Raw genomic sequence first — 23,883 nt, 5'->3', positions numbered from 1 at the left:
CTGTGGGTACTCCATGGATTACTCTGATGTAATGCGGAGCTGGAGTATATGGTCCAGCCTAGGACATCGCAATGTTAATTTGACCATATTTTTTGTATGAATTGTGGTTAATTTTGGAGCACTCGGTTGGCCCATAGCGAATACTCCATACATGCATGCATGGAGTACTCGCGATTTTGGCAGGGTAAAATCGCATTTCTAGTGTTATTCGAATCGTTTCACAGTCGAATTCTAACCTACCCTGCAAAAATCGTTGGATCATGTGGTCCACTGGATTACTTACCATTGTACTCCACTGTAATGCAGCAATGGACCAACTCATATTTCTTCACGAACATCCCTGCAAAAATCGGGAGTACTCCATGCATGCATGTATGGAGTACTCGCTATGGACCAACCGAGTGCTCCAAAATTAACCACAATTCATACAAAAAATATGGTCCAATTAACATTGCGATGTCCTAGGATGGGACCATATACTCCAGCTCCGCATTACATCAGAGTAATCCATGGAGTACCCACAGTCCAATAAACATCGTGTAGTGATTACAATCGTTAAAAACGGGTAATGATCGGCTTACAATATGTTCGTGAAGAAATATGAGTTGGTCCATTGCTGCATTACAGTGGAGTACAATGGTAAGTACTCCAGTGGACCACAAGATCCAACGATTTTTGCAGGGATATTGTAAGCCGATCATTGCCCGTTTTTCACGATTGTAATCACTACACGATGTTTATTGGACTGTGGGTACTCCATGCATTACTCTGGTGTAATGCGGAGCTGGAGTATATGGTCCCATCCTAGGACATCGCAATGTTAATTGGACCATATTTTTTGTATGAATTGTGGTTAATTTTGGAGCACTCGGTTGGTAGCGAGTACATGCATGCATGGAGTACTCGCGATTTTTGCAGGGTATAGTTCTCTAACCTAGTTTTTGATTCGAATTGCATTAGAGAACTACATTAGAATTCTAATATAAATTACAATATTTCTCTAGCGTTAGAGATTGTGTTTGATGGGTTACCCCGGTCTTTGGAATTGGTACTGCTGCGTCTGCTGAAAAGAAATAGAGACACATAAAATGGTGAACACAGTTTCTTTAAATCATTTGTGGCTCCTTGGCGGTCACGCACAAAGGCGACTTACGGTTGCTATTAATGGGCACAGGGCGCCTCCAGTTTTTTCGTCTGTTTTTAAGAGCTACAATTCCCGATGTGCGAACAGTAACAATCCCGACCACCAGTCGCTGCCACGCCTCCTGAACCTCACACCATATGCCAGCACAGAAGCTATAGGACTCCGACTTCTATCTCATACCTTCCTCGACGTCACCTTCCTAGAAGCTCTATCTGTAGCTCCGAAAACTTTCTAACGGGTGTTTTTGTCGCGCTATGCTGCCGAGCTACACCAGAGAACTTTACAAGGATCCTGGATAAAATTTTTAAAATGTTGACCAAACGTTTGGAGACGTTTGTGTTCACAACATTGATTTCAATAGCCTTCGTTAAATCAAAACGGTATTTTAGAATGAAAGTCGACCGATTTTAAGTTGAAAGATGTTAACTGCTTTTCCGGCCTTATGATATAAGAGCTCATTATGGATGACCGCATAGCTTCAGTTTTCAGACTAGTTGGGCTGTCCACTACGTTAGGGTAGTAGCACACACTGTCATTAGTTCGACTGTCTTGGGAAAGCTTTTGCTTCAACACTTTGAGTGTTCTTGCGAAGGACAAAGCGTCACCTGGTAAATATATGTGATATTTAAACTTGGTTTATAAGCTATAATCAATGTGATTCACTCCAAGGAACTAGTTTTGGATGGGGCCGCCAACTTTAGGAAATGTTAAACCGGGAGACTTGGGTGTTGAAGGGTGAAGTGCGAAAATCAAAATTAACGTTTCAGACGCTATTTTAAAGTTTCACAAATAAACAACAGATGTTTGAATATAAGGCCAAGTGTGTTTAAACCCCTGGAACCTACTAAAGGATTTGGCATCACTGATTTCGCCTATTCTTTCAGCCAATCGCAGTATAATTATTTTTTTTTAATCCGCATTTTTTTTGGGTAATTTGCTTTTTTTAACAACTTGACAATTTGAAAACATGGTCGCATCGGGATATTTTATTCGAATTCATTGTTCATTATTAATTTTTTGAAATATGCAAAGTGAGCATATAAATTATTATATAACTTTTCTTTCGGTGTTTTGTTTTAATAATTTGGTTAATTGGGTGATGCAAAGTCCGTGTTAAGCTGACATCGAAAGCGCCTGTTTTTTTAAATAACTTTTGAACAGTTAGAAAGAGTTAAATTTCGCAATTAGTTTCTTATAACTGGCAGTGATGCGCATCCGGTGATACCACTTTCGACCATATCGGACCAATTTTCGACATGAACAATAAATGGCCTAAACAGTCTAGTTGAGTAGAAAATAGTAACGCGCCGGACGCCGCCGCCGCGCCGATATTTTTGACATTCGGCGGCGGCGTGTGAAAAATGTCAAAAATCGACGGCGGTGGCGGCGATTATCGGCGGCGTATATCTCTTGTTCACATAGCTAAAGGAAATCTCTTTTTCACCCGGATCATTTTGATAATTGGAAATCTATATTTATTCTAGTAGTAGTAGTAGTAGTAGTAGTAGTAGTAGTAGTTTATTATTCATTTTGCTTATATCTACACAAATTTTAAATATAATTACAATAAGGCAAAGTATTAATATAAATTCAAGATATAAGAAAAGTTAGGGCATTTTATATGTTATGCAAAACATAGCGTCAAATGCCAATCCAATTTTTGTTAATAATACAGTGGGGTGGACTGTTAAATTAATGGTAAATTTTTACATGAGGTTATAAAGATAACAAAATAACAAAACTTGTAAATTCATAACAAAATTGTGTACATAAGTTAGATTGTTTTACTCAATCGTATTATAACGCCTTATGTAAGCTTAATTTTTAAAAGGTTATATGCTTACATTATATAGCTCGTAATACAAAAAGTGGTATCTTTTTATAAGGCTTTATGTAAGCCTTATTTTAATTGATCACAAGCCTTATAATAATGCACTTATTTTCTTACTAATGACTTCTAACAATTCCTTATGTGAGCTTTATTTTAAATGAGTTATAAGCCTTATACATAACGTTATCTTTCAGATAAACCTTATGCCACACAGTACAGAAAAACAACGAGTATTATAAGGATTACACCAAGCTCGTACTTATTGCGCTAAATTATCGAAAACAGTAATTTGGACAGTTGGTTGGAATGCGGCCGCTCGAAATCACGTCGATTCTGACAGCACTGATATAATCAGTTAAGAACAATTCAGAGATTCTAATAACAATGATACACAAAACGGATTTAATATAAATTTTGTATGCTTTTGCATGAATGTTGAGAACTCTTGCTATGAGAAAGGGATGACGGAGTGGTAATGAATTATGTCATAGCTATCAACATCAACATCAAAATTTTGAATTTAGGTTATTATGTACATAAATAATTAAATAAAAGTATATGAGGTGATTATCAATAGTTAAATATAGCTGACTAATAGTTAACTACTTTGCGGGATACCAGAGTATAACTCACTTTTAGTTGACTTCTGAAAGTTAGCTAATAACCGGTTGTAAAGTCATGCAGCATTGCAATGGCAACCACTGTGGAATTAAAAAAACTCAGACCAAAATATTTCTAAGTCAGAAAGAAATTTGTCAACAAAAATTTTGATATATGTGAAAAAATGTATCTTCTGACGCCAAATTTCAGATAATGTTTTGGGCATAGTACAGGTTTACAGACCTGTACTATGGTTTTGGGCTCTAGCAGTTTCCAAAATAAACTGCAAAAAAAAAAAAACAAATAAATGTAACGTCTGACGGACTGATTTCACGCATCCAGACTAGAAGCCACTTGAGGTTGGCTTTCAGCTGAATGTGACGTACTGAGCATCGGGAATATTTTTATTATAACAGCTAAGTATGTATTACAGATGGAAATAGCCTAACTTACTTTGTGGTTTAAATACTTTTCGGCCATTGCCGAAGTACTTAGCTTTTTCATAGCAAATAAACAGACAATAGTGCACGTTAGTTTATAGAAAACGAACTAGAGATACACCCGCCGATAAACGCCGCTACCGCCGCCGATTTTCGTCGTTTTTCGCACGCCGCCGCCGAAAGTTAGGAACAATGAATTCAAATAAAATAACCCAAGTTGAACAAGTTTAGAAATTGTCCTTAAGTTGTTAAAAAATCAAGTTACCAAAAAAAGTGCCGATTTTTTCAAAAATTCTATATTCCGATTGGCTTAAATAATAAGCGAATTCAGTGATGCAAAATCCTTTAATAGGTTCCAGGGGTTTAAACACTCCTTTGAAATGATTCACCTCATACTTAAGTTGAAGATATATGTATGTATGAGAAGGGTTTGAAAAATCACTTAGCCTTATATTCCAACATCTGTTTTTTATTTGTGAAACTTTAAAATAGCGTCTGAAATGTTAATTTTGATTTTCACACTTCATGATTCAATACCCAAGTCTCTAGGTTTGACACCTCTTAAAGTTGGCGGCCATATCCCCAACTAGACCAGTTGTGTGAATCACATTGATTATAGCCTAACAATCAAGTTTAAATGTAGCGTACACATTACGGATCCTGTTACATACGTGAATACGTATGGCTTTGTCCTTCGCTAGAACACTCAAAGTGGTTAACCAAAATCTTTCCCAAGACAGTCGAACTAATCTAAAAACTGAAGCTACGCGATTATTTATAATGAAATTCTTGTATCAAAAGGCAGGAAAACAAACGTTTGGACTGAGCTTAACATTAAATTCTTTCAACTTGAAATCGGTCGACCTTCATTCCTAAATATAATTTTGCCTTAACGAAGACTGTTGAAATCAATGTTTCGAACACAAACGTCTGCAAATTTTGGTCTACATTAAAACAAAAATTTATCCAGTGTCTTTGTTTAATTTAAATTATGTAGGATTATACTATTTTCACCTATATGTTACGCAATAATATTTAGGGTTAACTAAAAAATATTAAAAATATTATATTATTAACAAAATATTATACTTTGTACTTTATACTTTGATTTTTTAATTGAGTTTTCCTTTTACTATGAAAATTTTTGTTTACTTCAAAAAAAAAAAAAAGTTTTTGATTATTAATATTTTCAACTTAAAATAAATTAAATAATTTTTTAAAAAAGATTGAATTTTTTTATTATTGCATACATTTTCTGGATGTATACATATACCTATGTACTTGGACAGCTTATAATATCGAGGGCAGTATCCTTGGCCCAATAGTTACTCCCTAACATTAATAAATGTAAGGCGATAACCTCCGAAGAGATTTTAGGCCATTTTGCGTCGTGCCCCTTTTACTTTTTTTTACAAATTGGCGGGACGGGACGTACTTGTTTTAGGCCGACTCCGAACGGCATCTGCAAGGCAGATGAGTTTTCACTGAGAACTTTTCATGGCAAAAGTACAGTCGCAGTGCTTGCCAAACACTTCCGAGGGGCGACCCCGTTAGAAAAATTTCTTCTAATAGAAAACGATTTTTTCTAAAATTTTGATGTTACTTTGCCCGGGCCTGAACCCGGGATCGTCGGTCGGTGTAGTAGGCGGAGCACGCTACCATCACTCCTTCGCGGCAGCATAGCGCGACAAAAAATCAGTTAGAAAGTTGTCGGAGTTACGCCTAGACCTTCTAGAAAAGTGACGTCGACGAAGGTAGGAGTTCGAAATCGCAGTCCTATAGCTTCTGTGCTGGCATGTGGTATGACGGCTAGGGAGCGTTGTAGTGACTGGTGGTGGATATGATTACTACTGTTCGCACATCGGCAATTATAGCTCTTAAAACAGCCGGTCAGACCCAGCAGTACCAGTCCCTTAGATCGGGGTTAGGTTCGAAGCCTCCCTACAGTAAGGGAATGAAAGACAGTCCCTCCGTATGGAAATGTTCCTGAATATTTTTGAAGGATCCGCGAGATTTTGAGGAAAAAAGCCCGGATATTTCCGAAATGGCCAAAACGTTGATTTCCTTATTTACATACAAAAAAACCTTTCCTAAATAGAATTTGCTTAAATAGAAAAATCTATCTTTTTAATGTTAGAACACCGGCGTGCCGCTCACGCCGCCGCCGCCGATATAGTGATTGGCGTAAACCTCTACTGCATAGAGCTGCCAGGTAAATTATAAATGAACAAGCAATCAAGTAGCAGTCAAAGACGTTAGAATAGTTCAACGTCTTTGCAACAGCAAAACTAGCAGAGCTGCAGGTAAACTGCTGTGTCTTATCCACAATGCTGCTGAAAATTTTGTATCGGTACTTCTTTTGTAATCAAGGCGAATCCATACCAGGTGATGGCAAAGCGAATTCACCAATCAATTCGCCGTGCAGATGAATGTCAAGTCAAAATAAAATTTTCATAGATTTCGATTAACTGACATTTTGTTGTTCAAGGCTTTGTATGGAAAATGATCAAGAAGAAGCATTCAGCTGATGGGATAACACCACCTGGTACTGAATTCGCCTGGTTTCTAATACATAATTTCTACAGGGGTTGACTGCTAAACACGTCAAACAATTTTGGGATAAGTGTTCAAAAACGTGTGTCGGCCGCGGTATCAAAAATCCGCAAACGGAAAACATAAAGGAAGCGGATTGTATTTCATTGTTGTCTTATGTCGCTGAGAAGTGTCAAGGCGTAGCACAGCAATTCTGCCATTCGAATATTGATATTGACATAAAACTCATCTTTTTAAACCACCATCTACAATTTCGGATACTAAAAGATTTGCAATGCACCGCCCTGTAAATCGTAACCCGTCATCCTTTTATAGCATTTTGAGATTCTAATTCACAAAAATATCATATCACCCTAGCTGGTGAAATTTGGGAAAAACAATAATAATTTAAATAAATAAATGTAAGGCCCGATAACCTCCGAAGATGTTTTAGTCCGAGCTTCTCTTCCAATTTGCGTCGTGATCCCTTTAATTTTTCCCTAAAAATTTGGCGGGACCGGACCACTTGTTTTATGCCGACTCCAAACGACATCTGCAAGGCAGATGAGTTTTCACTGAGAGCTTTTCATGGCAGAAATATACACGGAGTGCTTGCCAAACACTGCCGAGGGGCGGCCCCGCTTAGAAATTTTTTTTCTAATTGTACCATCACACCACGGCGGCCGCCAACAATTCCAATATAGTAGCCGTGCTTTTTTTATACGCGTATACGTTCCGTTTGCGTGTGAAAAAAACGCCTATCCTCGCTTAGATACTGCTCAGGAGATCCATCTAGCGGCAGTGGTTAAACAAATAGCCACAGCTACAGGGTGTACCGAAAAGCGGAGACACAACCCTCTGTTGTATTTCTGTGTATAACATATAGCTGAATCAGTTGTGATAGATAGTGGACGCGCATAGAATACATGGAATTAGTGCAGAGGGTGAAACATGGACACATATTTCAGTTACACCTGAGTATAATGCGTATTGAAATTTAGTAGTACTAATTTTATGCGTAACAATTTCAGAGGTGTATTTAAAGTTTGTCGCCTAGCAGTCCATATAAAGTTTAAGCGTAAACGTATATAGACGTGAAAAAATCCAGCTAGTAGGGGGACTCATGAAAGCATATAAACTTATAAGGTGTAAAATTATATCCATTTACACACGCTGTTATATGAACGCACCTAGAAATACTCTTGATAAACTTGATTGTTTATCAGCTGTAATATTGCCAAACAAAAATTTTTTGATTGTTATACAAATTAAAAAATGCCAAGATTAAGTGAAAAATCAAAACTAAAACGTCTTTACTAAGATATTCTTGTAAATGACTTGCTGATGTTGGAGATTTCTGAGGAAAATGCCTGCTGTAATGTCTGCAAGGTTGCATTCCTTTGAGTTTACCGCGTTTACACAATGAAATATGCGCGTAAATTTATACAAATTGTGTAAATGATTTTTCATACAAAATTTGACAGTTCGTTTACGCACTAGATAAATTTATACGTTTACACACTATAAGGCATTTATACGGTTACATGAGTCCCCCTAGTAAGTAATAATCAAATTAATTGATACGAGCGTATCGGGTGTTTGTCGATACAACTACTTTTCTCCGATACCTGAGTAGTCGATGCAAAAGTACTGAGTACTCGACTCGATGCAAAAGTATCGACTACAAATTTTCTAGTATCGTTTCATCCCCAAGTCGCCCTTAGTGTTTTACTCTGGTGTTTTTATAATTTTTACTGAAGCAGATACATTCGCTCAAATGGATACAAGTGGTCTATGTATCGATTACCTGTGTCGGACCTGTATGATTAAACTGGAAGTCTTCACGTCTGAAGGCAGCACTGAACCACAACATCAATCTATCTTTGAAACTATTGAGGAATGCGACGAATTACGAATAGCTGACTTGTTATCCAGCACAATACCCCAAATAGTGGAAGTGCAGCTAAGTGACGAACTACCAAAAAAAATTTGTTGTAAATGCTTGCACCAATTGATAAGTGTGTATCGGTTCCAAAAATTGTGCGTGCAATCCGACCATAAGATGCGCGAAATGGTTTCTAAAAAATTGGAAGATTTAAATATGTCGATGATGGAGGAAGCAATTGAAGATGAACTATTACCAAACGACACAGATTCATACCCGTTCAGCAGTTGCCAGCCCAAATGCACTGCCCAAAGCTCGCTTCTTCCAGAAACCGAAACGGCTCTAAGCGAATTCATCAAAAACGATCCCATTGAAGATGAAGAAAATACTGAATATAGCGACACAATCCAAGCGCAAGGCGAGTTAAGCGAATTTATTAAAAGCGAGCCCGTTGAAGACGATGAAGAAAATACCGAATGTAGCGACACAATTCATTCAACAACCTTTGTGACCAAAGCGGAATTTACAACGGAAGAGCAAAAAATAACTGTGCCGTAAGTACGATAAGGATTATATTGCTAACTTTTTGTTTTATGTATGTATATCGCGCCTATTAGCTGCGTTAGGATACCCAGCGCAATGCCCGCATAACTAAGTGTGGCTCGGAAAATGTTCGAATTGGAGCGTATTCGACTTAGAAAAAGTATTTGAAAATGTAAGAAAAAACAGCTTTTTTAGAGAGGATCATTAATTCTACTTTGATAAACTAAAATTGAGTGGACTACAAAACTGCATACTTCGAGACTTTCCTGCAAATTTTGATACTTCTCGATTATTGAAATTTTCCGAAAACTTTTTTCGTTCGCGTAGTTTCGGCTAATAATTGAGCAATAACCCCCAAAAAGGCACATTGTCCAGTTTAGATTTCTGTTTGTGATAGAAACTGACAGTCCAAATATCGATTCCCAAGGCAGTCGGTTCTATGAACCGGAGCGACTGGGGATTTTTCTAACTAAGGACTGTCATTTCAGTGTAACCTCATTTAATTTGTTGCGTTGTTGTTGTTGTTGTAACAATGCTCGCCCCACCTAACAGGCGCGACCGATCACAAATTGTCATCAATATCCTCTAACGGGAGTCCAAGGAAACTTGCCGTTTCAACAGGGGTGGACCATAAGGAAAGGGGTGTTAGAGGCGTTAGTTCCACAATTGAAGAGATGGTTGGTGTCATGTGGGGACACATTGCAAGCGGGGCATACATTTTGTATGTCGGGGTTGATTCTGGATAGGTAAGAGTTTAACCTGTTACAGTATCCTGAACGAAGTTGAGCAAGAGTGACACGCGTTTCCCTGGGGAGTATGCGTTCCTCTTCCGCAAGTTTTGGATAATTTTCGTTAAGTACTGGATTCACCGGGCAATTCCCGGCATAAAGGTCCGACGCCTGTTTATGGAGTTCACCAAGGACCTGCTTGTGTTTTTTCACTTCATACGGCTGGGTTCTCAGGTGCCGTATTTCCTCAAAATGCTTACGGAGATGACTCCTTAAGCCCCTAGGCGGTGCTGGTTCATCAATCAGATGTCTGTTGGGATGACCAGGTTTCTGGGTATTCAACAGGAACTGTTTGGTCAGCATCTCATTTCTCTCCCTGATGGGGAGTATTCTCGCCTCATTATGCAGATGGTGTTCTGGGGACATAAGAAGACAGCCCGTGGCGATTCTGAGAGCAGTATTTTGTTGCCTCCCTCCCACAAATTGTCATCCTCCCAGCAGCTCCTTGCAGCGGGACTACTCCATATTCTCTTGCTCCGGGAAGGTATCGAAACCAATCCGGTTCCGTCTCCTGACCCCGGTCCTGAGAAATGGTTTTGCTGCGTCTGCCGGAAAAGAATCGTTTTAGGACGGGCATACTCTTGTCAGTGTGTCTCGTGTAAGGGATGACTGCATCGGACAGGTTGTTCTGGGCTAGATCCCAAAACCAGACGTCCACGTAACTTCTATAAATCTTTTGTATATCCTTGCTGTGCACGCCCAAGGGTGTCCCGTAGTCTACGCCTTAGTGCCCCCCACTATCTTCCAGCAGCTCCGCTGCTCAGCAAGCCACAAATCGTACCCGCTGCTCCTCGCGCCCCACGACGCCACCAACTCATACGGCTGGTCTCGCTCACGCCTACAATCTCCGTAGTAGAGTCGGTAGCAATGCCGAGCATCAGCTCCTACCCCCGTCTTCTCCCCCCTCTTTTCCGGCAGCAATCGTGCAGGTCAGGGAAACAGACTCTTAGTCCCTACCTCCGTTTGCACCGTCTGCCAGCACAGAATATATAGGTTTGCGACATCCGTCCAATGCAGCTCCTGCCTTGGGTGGTGCCACTTTCCTAGATGTTCTGATCTCCGCGACGGCAACCCCTCGACGGGTTTCATCGCGCCATGTTGTCAGGTCGCAAACCCAAATCATCCGCGTACTCCAATGCTTGCCCAAGGACGCCCAGTCCCAAGGCTACAACAGCAATAGCGTCCTGGCCTTCCACAACCCAGGCGTAGTCACCCGTCACTTACCCCCAGAGTGGCGACGTCTCCCCTTATGCACTTCAGAATTCTGCAGTTAAACTGTAATAGACTAACTGGGAAGATTACGGAGATAGTCGATTTCATGAAGCGGCACAACATCCGCATTGCTGCGATACAAGAGACTAAACTCACAGCAAGATCTGCATTACAGACCTGCTCTGAGTATAATGTCCACAGGAAAGACCGCGAGAGCGGAAATGGAGGCGGTCTCGCGTTTTTCATACACCACTCTGTGCAATATTATATATTTGATCCTGGCATCGACCGCAGGGACAATGTCTTAGAACGTCAAGGCCTATCTGTCCGGTCAGGCGATGCAAACCTAGAAATCATCAACATCTATATCCCTCCTGCCACCTGTTGCCCCAGTGGATACCGCCCTAATATCAGGGCCTTACTCACTGGCAACAATCGCATTATCTTAGGCGATTTCAATGCCCATCATGATCTATGACATTCAAACTTGCGGGCGGACAGTAGGGGTGAGATGTTGGCGGATCAAATAGAAGAAACGACGTTCTGCACAATAAACGGAGACGCCCCCACGCGTATGGTAGGAAGCTGTCACAGCTCGCCAGATATCTCAGTCGTGAGCGCAGAACTCGTAAACTGCGTCAACTGGCAGCCGATGGTAACATTGGCATCCGACCACCTGCCCATACTTATTTCGCTTGAGCGTACCGCCGACTTCATCGTCACTGAAAAACGCACTTTCATAAACTTCAAAAAAGGAAAGTGGGAAGAATATAAATCCTTTACAGACAGCCGCTTTGCTGCCCTCCCTATCCCGACTGATGCCCGCCAAGGGGAGCGTGCCTTCCCTAAGGTCATTAAATCCGTCTCGGCACATTTCATTCCCGCCGGGAGAATTCCCGAAATCCGGCCGCAAACTTAGCGAGAGAACGTGACCTTATAAGACAGCATGATCCAGGCGACCCCCAAATAAGGGATATAAACCAATGCATCAGATTGCTTGTGGATGAACACAAGCGGGCGAAATGGGAGGAGCACCTAAGAGGTTGTAACCTCTCTACCGGTGTGGGTAAACTTTGGTCCACCGTAAAGTCCCTATCGAATCCGACTAAGCACACAACAGTTTCCATCGCCTTTGGCGACAAAGTGCTGTCGGACGCGAAAAAATGCGCGAGCGCTTTCTGCCAACAATATATAATGCATCCTACGGTCGACAAAGATAGACGGAGAGCCAATAGACGCGCACATAAACACAAATTCAGCGCGTCACCAATCACCATCACCGCTAGAGAGGTTGAGGACGCCATTGGTCGCGCTAAACCATCCAAAGCAGTGGGCCCAGACGGCATAGCCATGCCGATGCTTAAAAACCTAGGGAAAGAGGGTTTCAAATATTTAGCGTATGTCTTCAACCTGTCTCTTTCCACTTTTGTCATACCTGAGAAATGGAAAATGGCCAAGGTGGTCCCGCTACTAAAGCCTGGGAAACCAGCTAACATAGGTGAGTCGTATCGTCCGATATCTCTCCTATCACCAGTGGCAAAGACGCTTGAAGCCATTTTGCTCCCTTATTTCCAAGAAAATTTGCAGCTAGCCCCTCATCAGCATGGCTTCAGAAAACTCCATAGCACTACCACCGCGCTAAATGCCATTAGCACCCAGATAAATTGCGGTTTAAATCATACCCCCACCATAGAACAGTACTCGTAGCGCTAGACCTATCAAAAGCTTTTGATACGGTCAACCATGGCTCGTTACTGCAAGACCTGGAAGTGTCTACCCTTCCCCCATGTCTTAAAAGGTGGACCGCAAATTATCTGGGTGGTCGGCAGGCATCGGTGCAATTTAGAAACGAAACATCAAAACCAAGGAGAATTAAACAAGGCGTGCCACAGGGTGGTGTCCTATCCCCACATTTGTTTAATTTCTACACATCTAAGCTACCTTCACCACCGGAAGGAGTCACAATCGTTTCCTACGCCGATGACTGCACAATAATGGCCACAGGCCCAGGCCCAAAGATCGATGCGCTATGCAATAAAATAAACGGCTACCTCCCTGATCTCTCCAGTTTTTTCGCCTCGCGAAACCTGGCATTATCACCGACTAAATCTTCCGCGACCTTATTTACAACATGGACGTCCCAAATGTCGACCATTTTGAACATCCACGTCGATGGCACTACGCTACCGACTGTCCTACACCCCAAAATCTTGGGTGTGACGTTTGATCAGGATCTACATTTTGGTGAGCACGCAGCCGCAATTGTTCCGAGAATTCAGAGCCGTAACAAAATCCTCAAATTCCTCGCTGGCAGTACTTGGGGAAAAGATAAAGAAACGCTCATGACTACATACAAAGCAATTAGCCAGCCGATTACGTGCTACGCGTCACCCATATGGTCGCCAAGCCTAAAAGTCACCCACTGGAAGAAACTACAGGCCTGCCAAAATACTGCTCTCAGAATCGCCACGGGCTGTCTTCTTATGTCCCCAGAACACCATCTGCATAATGAGGCGAGAATTCTCCCCATCAGGGAGAGAAATGAGATGCTGACCAAACAGTTCCTGTTGAATACCCAGAAACCTGGGCATCCCAACAGACATCTGATTGATGAACCAGCACCGCCTAGGGGCTTAAGGAGTCATCTCCGTAAGCATTTTGAGGAAATACGCACCTGAGAACCCAGCCGTATGAAGTGAAAAAACACAAGCAGGTCCTTGGTGAACTCCATAAACAGGCGTCGGACATTTATGCCGGGAATTGCCCGGTGAATCCAGTACTTAACGAAAATTATCCAAAACTCGCGGAAGAGGAACGCATACTCCCCAGGGAAACGCGTGTTACTCTTGCTCAACTTCGTTCTGGATACTGTAACAGGTTAAACTCCTACCTATCCATAATCAACCCCGACATACAAAATGTATGCCCCGCTTGCAATGTGTCCCCACATGACACCAACCATCTCTTCAATTGTAATGTGGAACCAACGCCTCTAACACCCCTTTCCTTATGGTCCACCCCTGTTGAAACGGCAAGTTTCCTTGGACTCCCGTTAGAGGATATTGATGACAATTTGTGATCGGTCGGGGCTATTAGGTGGGGCGAGCATTGCTACAACAACAACAACAACATTGCTTGTGGATGAACACAAGCGGGCGAAACCAGCTAACGTAGGATAGTCATATCGCCCGATATATCTCCTATCGCCAGTAGCCAAGACGCTTGAAACCATTTTTCTCCCCTACTTCAAGGCAAATTTGCAGCTAGCCTGTCATCAGCATGGCTTTAGAAAACTCCATAGCACCACCACCGCGCTAAATGCCATTAGCACACAAATAAATTCCGGATTGAATCAAAACCCCCCACCATAGAACATTACTCGTTGCGCTAGACCTATCAAAAGTTTCTGATACGGCCAACCATGGCACGTTACTGCAAGACCTGGAAGGGTCTACCCTTCCCTCAAGTCTTAAAGGGTGGACCGCAAATTATTTGGGTGGTCGGCAGGCATCGGTGCAATTTAGAAGCAACATCAAAACCAAGAAGAATTAAACAAGGGTGCCACAGGGTGGTGTCCTATGCCCACTTTTGTTTAACTTCTACATATCAAAGCTACCTTCGCCACCAGAAGGATTTACTATCGTTTCCTACGCCGATGACTTTACAATAATGGCCACAGGCCCAGACCCACAGATCGATGAGCTTTGCAACAGAATAAACGGCTACCTCCTTGGTCTCTCCAGTTTTTCGCCTCGCGAAACCTGCATTATCACCGAATAAATCCTCCGCGACCTTATTTACAACTTGGACGTCCCAAATGTCGAGCTTTTTGAACATCCACGTCAATGGCACTACGCTACTGACTGTCTTACACCCCATCATCTTGAGTGTCACGTTTGATCAGGTTCTACATTTTGGTGAGCATGCAGCCGCAATTGTACCGAAAATCCAGAGCCGTAATAAAATCCTCGAATCTCTTGCTGGCAGTACTTAGGGAAAAGATAAAGAAACGCTCATTACTACCTACAAAGCAATTGGCTAGCCGATTGTATGCTACACGTCCCCGATATGGTCGGCAAGCCTAAAGAATACTCACTGGAAGAAGCTACAGGCCTGCCAAAATACTGCCCTCAAATCGTTACGGCTTATGTCCCCAGAACACCATCTACATAATAAGGCGAGAATACTCCCCATCAGGGACAGAAATGAAATGCTAACTAAACTGTTGAATACCCAGAAATATGGGAAACCCAACAGACATCTGATTGATGAGCCAACACCGCCCAGGGGCTTAAGGAGTCATCTCCGTAAGCATTATGAGGAAATCCACAAACAGGCGTCGGACCTTTATGCCAGGAATTGCCCGGTGAACCCATCACTCAAAGAAAAATACCCGAAACTTGCGGTACAGGAACGCACCCTCCCCAGGGAAACGCGAGTCACTCTAGCTCAACTTCGATCTGGATACTTTAACGGGTTAAACTCTTAGCTATCCAGAATCAACTTCGACATACAAAATATATGTCCTGCTTGTAACGTGTCCCAATAGGACACCAGCCATCTCTTTAATTGTAATGTGGAACCAACGCTTCTAACACCCCTCTCATTATGGTCCACCCCCGTTAAAACAGCAAGTTTCCTTGAACTCCCGTTAGAGGATATTGATGACAATTTGTGATCGATCGCACCTATTGGATGGGGCGAAGCACTGCTACAACAACAACAACAATGTTAGTACGCTTCTAAAAATAGCGGGTAAGTTGGCAAAAGAAACATATTTTGACCTCTGTATCAAAAGATCTTCATGAAAACCCGAAAAATGAAAGTGTTATTGCGAATAACTCTTGCCAATAAATGCTACTTTTGACTAGGTAGGCAATTGCAAACAAAATCATGCTCTTCAAGTCACCTATAGTACCCGTCCTGATATATGGCGCAGAAACGTGAGCCATGACAACGGCAGGTATTACTGTCGTAAGAGGCGACTAAAACACCCAAATGATTCCAAGGATTGTGAAGTGCAACCCTTTCAAGGGTTTGCCAGCGCAATTTATGGCTTATTCAGCCCTATTGTCTACCTCACCTACCCGTGGTGAATCTTGTGGGTAGGTGTGTAACCCCATTTAATTTGTGAATCCTGTTTCTTTAGGAAGTATTCAAATACGAAGGGAAAGCAGACCACGCGCACATTTTTACTCGTTTTGTTTTTTAAATACAATAAATAAAAAAAATATTAGGTTTTTAGAACTTTGAATGCCAAATTATTCTGTATAGATACTACTAAATATTTAGTGATAGTAGAAAGTTCTTCTATCAGCACTAAAAATAGAAATTTATTGCACAGAGCCACCTTGGTCATAAAGAGATATTTTGCAACACCAGGTGATATTTTATGTTGCTCATTAATTTATGAACTAATGGCTAAAAGACAAATATATACATATTATATAATAATTAAATTATGAATTGACGTTATTGGACGTCATATTTTAATAAACTCTATCATGATAAAAACAACTTCGTTTCTTTGATTATCTGTTTTTTTTATTCAGATGCACAAAAAAACATGAAGAAGGCAAACAACTTAAACAACAAGGCAACGAACTCGATTGCGATATTTGTGGTAAATGTTTTAGTCGAAAAAGTTATTTAAGTCAGCATAAACGAATCCATAGCGGCGAAAAGCCTTATAAATGTGATATTTGTGAAATGCGGTAAGTTTTCTTATGTAACATTTACACTCATGGCTCAATTATATGTTGGCTCTTCTCATCAGCTGATTTTATTTTTATCATTGCATGGTCGATGGGATTGTCAAAAGGAGATGGTAAACTCAAAATGAAACCAGCACATTGACAACATTTTCTTACCACACACAAAAACTGCTATGTTTTATGTTTTCATTTCATTCCATTCGCCTAATACCAATACACAGATTTTGAGAATTTGAACAAACATAATTTGTTGCTGTACAGATGAGCCAACCATATAGTTGAACCATGATTTACACTGGACCAAAAGTGTGAGTTTGGGTTCAAAACTCCAAATGCAATGCCTTTTAGAAATAATTTGATCGTATTTCATCGCATTTGGCCCCTGAAAGTACGATCCACCTATGCGATATATTTCTTTATCTTAAAGAAGATGCAAATGACGCCATTGTAAACGATTTGAAATGGGGACTAACACTAAATCCCCAAACACAAAATCCACAGCTAAAAAACATCCCTAAAGTCATCAACTCCAACACGAAATCTGCGTACATTTTTGGGATAATGTCACAAACTCGCAAACACAAAGTCCACAAAATTTTATATAATAAAAAAAAAATTACATGTCATATGAGGAATTGTGCAAGTATATATACATACGTATGTATATATGCGTACATAGTAAAAAAATGCGAGTAACGTACCGTACACGTTCTATTTGCATTTTGTTTTCGAGGCTTGTTTCTATTCGATAACAATGCTAATTTTATATTGCAAGTTTTATTTATAGCAGACACAGTGGTTTGGGTCTTCAACTACTATGCAAAGATCGTCGGTGCAATGCCAGATCTAGGTTTTCAATTTTTGAATTTTTTTTTTTTCGATAAAAGCCAAAAATATCGGGAGAGGTGTCAAAAGACTTGACCGCAGTATTAATAATCCGAAGAGGGAAAATGTTGAGTCGTTCAAAAGATATTAACGAAAAACCGAAAAGGTAACCCGGGTCCCTCCGAACTGGAGGGTGAGATTCATAATATTTTTGGGCAGAACACTTTTCTTCTTTGGCGGCCTTCCGTGCAAAACCCCTTTGTACAAACAATATTACAAAAACCACATGAAAATTGCTAACTTTAACTGCAAATAGCTCATTTCTTTTTCGCCTTCAGATTATTGTTGTCAATGTCAGTACGCATCTTCTGACTCCTCTCCCGAAACGAGTATTAGCACTCAATCCCTGTTTTAGCCTTGTACCCCTTTACTAACGGCTAAGACATATCGACCGATATCATTCCTTTCGCCAGGCATACCTATCACGGGTATATTCTAGGCTCCCTATCCCACTTGTTGTTGTTGTTGTTGTTGTTGTTGTTGTTGTTGTTGTATTAACGATAAAGACACTCTCCGAAGGTTTTGGGTAGTGTTATCGATGTTGATGGTCCTTTGCCAGATATAGATTCGGTTAGTTCCGGTAACAAAGCACCATTAAGGTGCTAGCCCGATTATATCTGGAACGATTAATATGACCACATTAAACCTTCTAGACCATACCGCTCCCACCCGCTAGTTCCATGAGGAACTTGGGGTCGCCAGAGCCTCGCCTGCTAAATATGTGCAGGATACGTTCATATTTGTAACAGTATTCCCCTCACATGGTGACAATTTGGTAGCGGAAGCTTTGAAGATATAAAGCTTTGTATTGTGCTTATCGACCCCTAGAATCGTTGTCTCAGCGTTGGATCCCTTTAGTATCACCGAGTAAGCTGCATCACCCGTTAGCTTACTGGTATTTTCGTCTTTACTTTTAATGCCACCATTGCCCTACTATTTATGCATTACAGCTTTTGAGGTACGTGGTATTTCACTACTTAGACTTCCCTCTTCGCTCTGCTTTGCAGATTTAGGGATGTGGTTCCTGTTTACCCTTCCTCTTCTGTCTCTTAAAATCAGGCTGCAAAGTTGAGAATTGCTCATAGCAAAGTCTTTGTGATTGAACTGTCTTCGACATTCTTCCACTGTGTCATGGATGCATGCCAAACGCTCGCTTTCGCTGTCGGTTGGGTTGATCACTGCAGTCAATTGCTGCATAATTCTTAACGCTCTCCTAAACTCCCTGTATCGCTTTCGTCCCAACATTAGTTCTGTTGGCAGATCGATCCTTTACCGAGCGCAATGGCTACACACTATCATGTTGTTGTAGCGACACTTCCCGACGTTCCGGTGACAAGTACCATTAATATACAGGCCCGACCATCTAGGGAACGATTCAATATGACCACATTGGACCTTGTAGGCCATCTCGCCCCATCCCCGAGTTCCATGAAAAACTTGGGGTCGCCAGGACCTCGCCTGCTAAAGAAACACGATTTGCCACGGGTAAGTGAGGTTTACAATTAGGTTGGATAAGCTATAAATTGCGCTAGCAATCCCTTGAGAGGGTTGCGCTGCGCAACCCAATGAATCATTTGGGTGTTTAGTCGCCTCCATCAAAGTTTCCCATTTTCTGTGTGAATGTGAATAGAGCTTACGATTTCTCGAACATGTTCGAGAAGAGATTTCCCGCGAGTCTCTTCTTCTCGCGAGATTGTCGAATCTTGAATTACTCGTAAGGCTCGCGAGATTCTCGAATCTCGAATTACTCTTAAGGCTCGTGAGATTCTCGAATCTCGAATTACTCGTAAGGCTCGCGAGCTTCTCGACATTCAACTTAATCGATTTATTGCTGTTTTATATAGAGCTTACGATTTCTTCTGGAGCACAAGCGAAAATGTCCGCAAAACCACGAGTAAAAAACCCCGAAATGTATAGAATATTGCCAACAAAATTATATGTATTATAAATATGTTTTGAGTTAAATGTCATTGAAGGAATGTAATCAATAAAAAATTCACAAGTAAAAAAAAAAAAAACAAGTGTATAAATACTGTCCATACAGCGATTAAGTAAGAATGTCCAGAAGCTCACAAGATTTACGAGGACTTCGAGACACGAGAATCTCGCGAGAAGTGGAGTTCTCGATTTCTCGGGTCTCGAAAATCTCGCTTGTCTTCGAGAAGAAATCGTAAGCTCTAAATGTGAATGTATTTCACACAGGGAATAGGGATTTCGTGTTGGGTATTCTGATTATAGGGATTTTGATTTTGGTGATAAAGAGGGTAACGTCAACTCATTTGAAGGTACGTATTTGGAGCTAGTGTAAATGCAGTATTAAAATCATCGTCATAACGTCGTTTTTATTATAACTTTTCATTCTGTCTTTAAAATAGCTTTGCTCGCGCTGGACATATATCCGCCCATATGCTTACTCATACCGGTGAAAAGCCATACAAGTGCAAGTACTGCGAAACTGGCTTTGGGCGAATAAGTGTACTACATAAGCATTTACGTGTACATCTGGGTGTAAATGTTCATAGATGCAAGTTTTGTCCCTTGGCTTTTCCTTTAGCTTCGGAGCTACGATTACATTTAACGTCTCATGAAAACGAAGATCCGGAGACTCGTGAACGAAATATGACAGCTTTAAAGGAAGAAGAGGCCAAATTAGAGCAGAAACTATTGGAGAGTAAACCTAGAAGGTAAGAAAATAACGTGGCATTAACAGAATATTTGATCACCGCAATGTAGTGGTAGTCAAACAGTTTCAAATATGACCGCTTTTTGCGAGCGTATTATTAGATATGGGACAAAAATAGAGTGAAGAATTTTATAATAGATTATTTTCCCTTCCAAAAATACCAAATATTTATATATACTGGATAAGTACTTGCTGTGCCATATACTGGTACGAAGTTATAGATAAATCGATTTTTAGTCAAGTGCACAAAAATTGAATTTTTATGCTCGCAATGTTCCAGTTAAGCTTTTTCTTAGATGAATATTTGTCGTTTTGGTGCAGAACTATTGTGTGAAATATTTATAATTTTTTATAGCTCGAAGCAGAGTATAAGCTATCACTTTTTATGCCATGCCTGTGCTCTATGCTCCGTTCATGTTCAAAGGTCCCGTAAGCAACAAAAAAAAAAACAACTCCGGAGTAATGTAGCAATCACTATTGATGAGAATTTCGTCTCACCTATTGGATGGGGCGAAGCACTGCTACGACAACAACAACAACACCATGTTCAATCACTGCCTGAAACATATATCCTTCCTTCCTTCCTTAATTGGCGCTTACTTGTTTAAACGGTTATGGCCGTCCAACAAGGCGCGCCAGTTGTTGTTTTGGTTGTAGCAGTGAGGCGCGCCCATCGCTCCTCTCTGCCAACCGGCGCCAATTGGTCCACCTGGTCTCTCCAACGGATTGTGGGCCGCCCTCTACCTCTGCTTCCATAGGTGGGTTCCGATAGAAACACTTTCTTGGCCGGAGTGTCATCTTTCATTCGCATAACATGACCTAGCCAGCGCAGCCGCTGCATTTTAATTCGCTGGACTATGTTGATGTCTACGTATAGCTCGTATACCTCATCGTAAAATTTTCTTCGGTACTCGCCATCGCCAACGCGTAGAGGTCCAGAAATCTTTCGAAGAACTTTTCTCTCGAATACTCACAGAGCCGTTTCATCTGATGTTGTCATGGTCCATGCTTCTGCACCATATAGCAGGACGGGAACGATAAGTGTCTTTTAGAGTATGATTTTCGTTTGCGAGAGAGGAGTTTACTTGTCAATTGCCTACCTAGTCCAAAGTAGCATTTATTGGCAAGAGTGATTCTTCGCTGGATTTCCGAGCTCATGTTGTTGATAGTGTTGATGCTGTTTCCCCAAATAAATGAAGTCTTTTACTATTTCGAAATTATGGCTGCCAACAGTAGCATGGTTGACAAGGTGCATATGAGCTGACTCTTTGCTCGATCACAGCAGGTGCTTCGTTTTGTCCTCATTCACCATCAAACCCATCTTTACCGCTTGTTTTTCCAGTTTGGAGGAAGCAGGACCAACAGCGCAGGTTTTTAGGCCGATGATATTAATGTCATGGGCATACGTCAGTAATTGCACGTTTTTATAGAATATTATTCCAGAGTGGTTAAGTTCTGCAGCTTTTATATTTTACTCCAGCATCAAATTAAAGAAATCGCACGATAGGGGGTCACCCTGTCTGAAACCTCTTTTAGTTTCGAACGGCTTGGAGAGGTCCTTCCCAATTCTGACTGAGCTGATGGTGTTGCTTAGCTTCATTTTGCACAGCCGTATAATTTTTGCGGGGAAACCAAATTCAGACAGCGGCATATAGGCAGCTCCTCTTCATGCTGTCGAAGGCGGCTTTACAATCGACGACGAGGTGATGTGTGTCGATTCTTTTTTCGCGGGTTTTTCCAAGATTTGGCGCATTGTGAAAATCTGGTCGATGGTAGATTTACCAGGTCTGAAGCCGCACTGATAAGGTCCAGTCAGTTGATTCACGGTGGGCTTCAATCTTTCGCACAATACACTTGACAGGACCTTATATGCGATATTAAGAAGGCTGATTCCGCGATAGTTGGTGCAGTTTGCAGTATCCCCCTTCTTGTGGACTGGGCAAAGAACACTTAGATTCCAATCGTCGGGCATGTACTCGTCCGCCCATATTTTGCGAAGAAGCTGATGCATGCGCCTTACCAACTCCTTGTTGTTGCTGTTGTTGTAGCGATAAGGTTGCTCCCCGAAGGCTTTGGGGAGTGTTATCGATGTAATGCTCCTTTGTCGGACACAGATCCGGTACGCCCCGGTACCACAGCACCATTGAGGTGCTAGCCCGACCAGCTCGGGAACGATTTATGTGGTCACATTAAATTTTCAGGCCAATCCGCAGGCAATCCACAGCGCCCGCGGCACTGTTGTTGTTCAATCTGGTTATTGCTGTTCTTACTTCGTGATAATCGGGTGGGGGACATTTATTCCATCATCATGGATTGCGGGGTCGGGTTCGTCAGCCCTGTGCGGTAAATCGCTGTCTCCATTTAGGAGAGCAGAGAAGTATTCCTTCCATAATCCAAGTACTTTCTGGACATCAGTTACAAGGTCGCCGTTTTCGTTCTTACAGGAGTTTGCCCTGGTCTTAAAACCTTCCGTCTGTGGCCGAATTTTTTGGTAAAATTTTCGAGCGTTATTCCTGGTGGATAGCAGCTGAAGCCCCTCGTACTCACGCCTTTCTTCCTCTGCTTTTTTCTTTCTGAAGAGGCGTCTCGCTTCCATTTTTAACTCGCGATGCGCTCGCTTTTAATGTAGGCAGCGTCTTTTCTTTTGGTTGCAACGCGTCATTCTTCATCGTACCAGTTGTTTTTCCGTGGCCGCCGGTAACCAATTTTTTACTTGGCGGCAGTACGAAGTGCTTTGGAGATATGCTTCCACTGCTCCTGCATTCCTTCAGGTTGAGTTGTGCTCTCAGAGAGCAGGTGTGAGAGTCGAGTTACGAAATCATTGGCAGCCTGTTGCGCTTGCAGCCTTTCGACGTCTAGTTTTCCTTGTGTTTTTTACTCCTTCGTTTTAGCCACGCAGAGGCGGGTGTGTATGAAACATGTATATCTCAAGCATTTAAGTTCAATAAAATTTTAAACTATGTTCGCAATTTCAAGTCCCTAGCTCAGTGGGAAGTGACTTATAACTTGACCAAAAAGATTGCAAGCTCCTTGCAGCGGGACTGCGCCATACTCTCTTGCTCCGTGAAGGTATCGAACCCAATCAGGGTCCGTTTCCTGACCCCGGTCCTGAAAAATGCTTTTGATGCGTCTGCCGGAAAAGAATCTTTTTAGGACGGTCACATTCTTGTCAGTGTGTCACGTGTAAGCGATGAATGCATGGGACCGGTTGTTCTGGCTAGATCCCAAAACCCGACGTCCTTGAAACTTTTATAAATCTTTTGTGGCTCGTTGGTGTTCACGCCCAAGAGCGTCCCGTAGTCCCGTAGTCTACGCCTTTCATGAACCGGCATAACATCCGCATCGCTGTGATTCAAGAGACTAAACCCACAGCAAGATCTGCTCTGCAGACCTGTTCTGGGTATAATGTCCACAGAAAAGATCGCGATAGCGGAAACGGAGGCGGTCTCACGTTTATCATACACCACTCAGTGCAATATCGTATATTTGATCCCGACATCGGCCACAGGGACAGTGTCTCAGAACGTCAAGGCTTATCTGTCCGTTCAGGCGATGCAAGCATAGAAATCATCAATATCTACATCCCTCCTGCCACCTGTTGCCCCAGTGGATACCGCCCTGATATC

The 23,883-nt window shown here is 41.7% G+C and overlaps 1 protein-coding gene across 1 annotated transcript in view; it reads left to right on the top strand.

Moving 5' to 3' along the window:
• LOC137248425 (zinc finger protein 91-like) overlaps nt 1-23,883 on the top strand; it is a 191,521-nt gene that overhangs the window by 71,483 nt on the left and 96,155 nt on the right. The window contains exons 8-10 of the mRNA XM_067779363.1: nt 8,244-8,986; nt 16,528-16,689; nt 19,950-20,258. Of these exons, the coding sequence (XP_067635464.1) occupies nt 8,244-8,986; nt 16,528-16,689; nt 19,950-20,258 (1,214 nt within the window). The remainder of the gene's footprint in view (nt 1-8,243; nt 8,987-16,527; nt 16,690-19,949; nt 20,259-23,883) is intronic.

Source organism: Eurosta solidaginis, chromosome 4 (genome assembly GCF_040869045.1).
Source record: "Eurosta solidaginis isolate ZX-2024a chromosome 4, ASM4086904v1, whole genome shotgun sequence".
Classification (NCBI taxonomy): domain Eukaryota; kingdom Metazoa; phylum Arthropoda; class Insecta; order Diptera; family Tephritidae; genus Eurosta; species Eurosta solidaginis.
The sequence above is the reverse complement of the archived record's forward strand: the minus strand, read 5'-3'. Positions and strand labels throughout refer to the sequence as shown.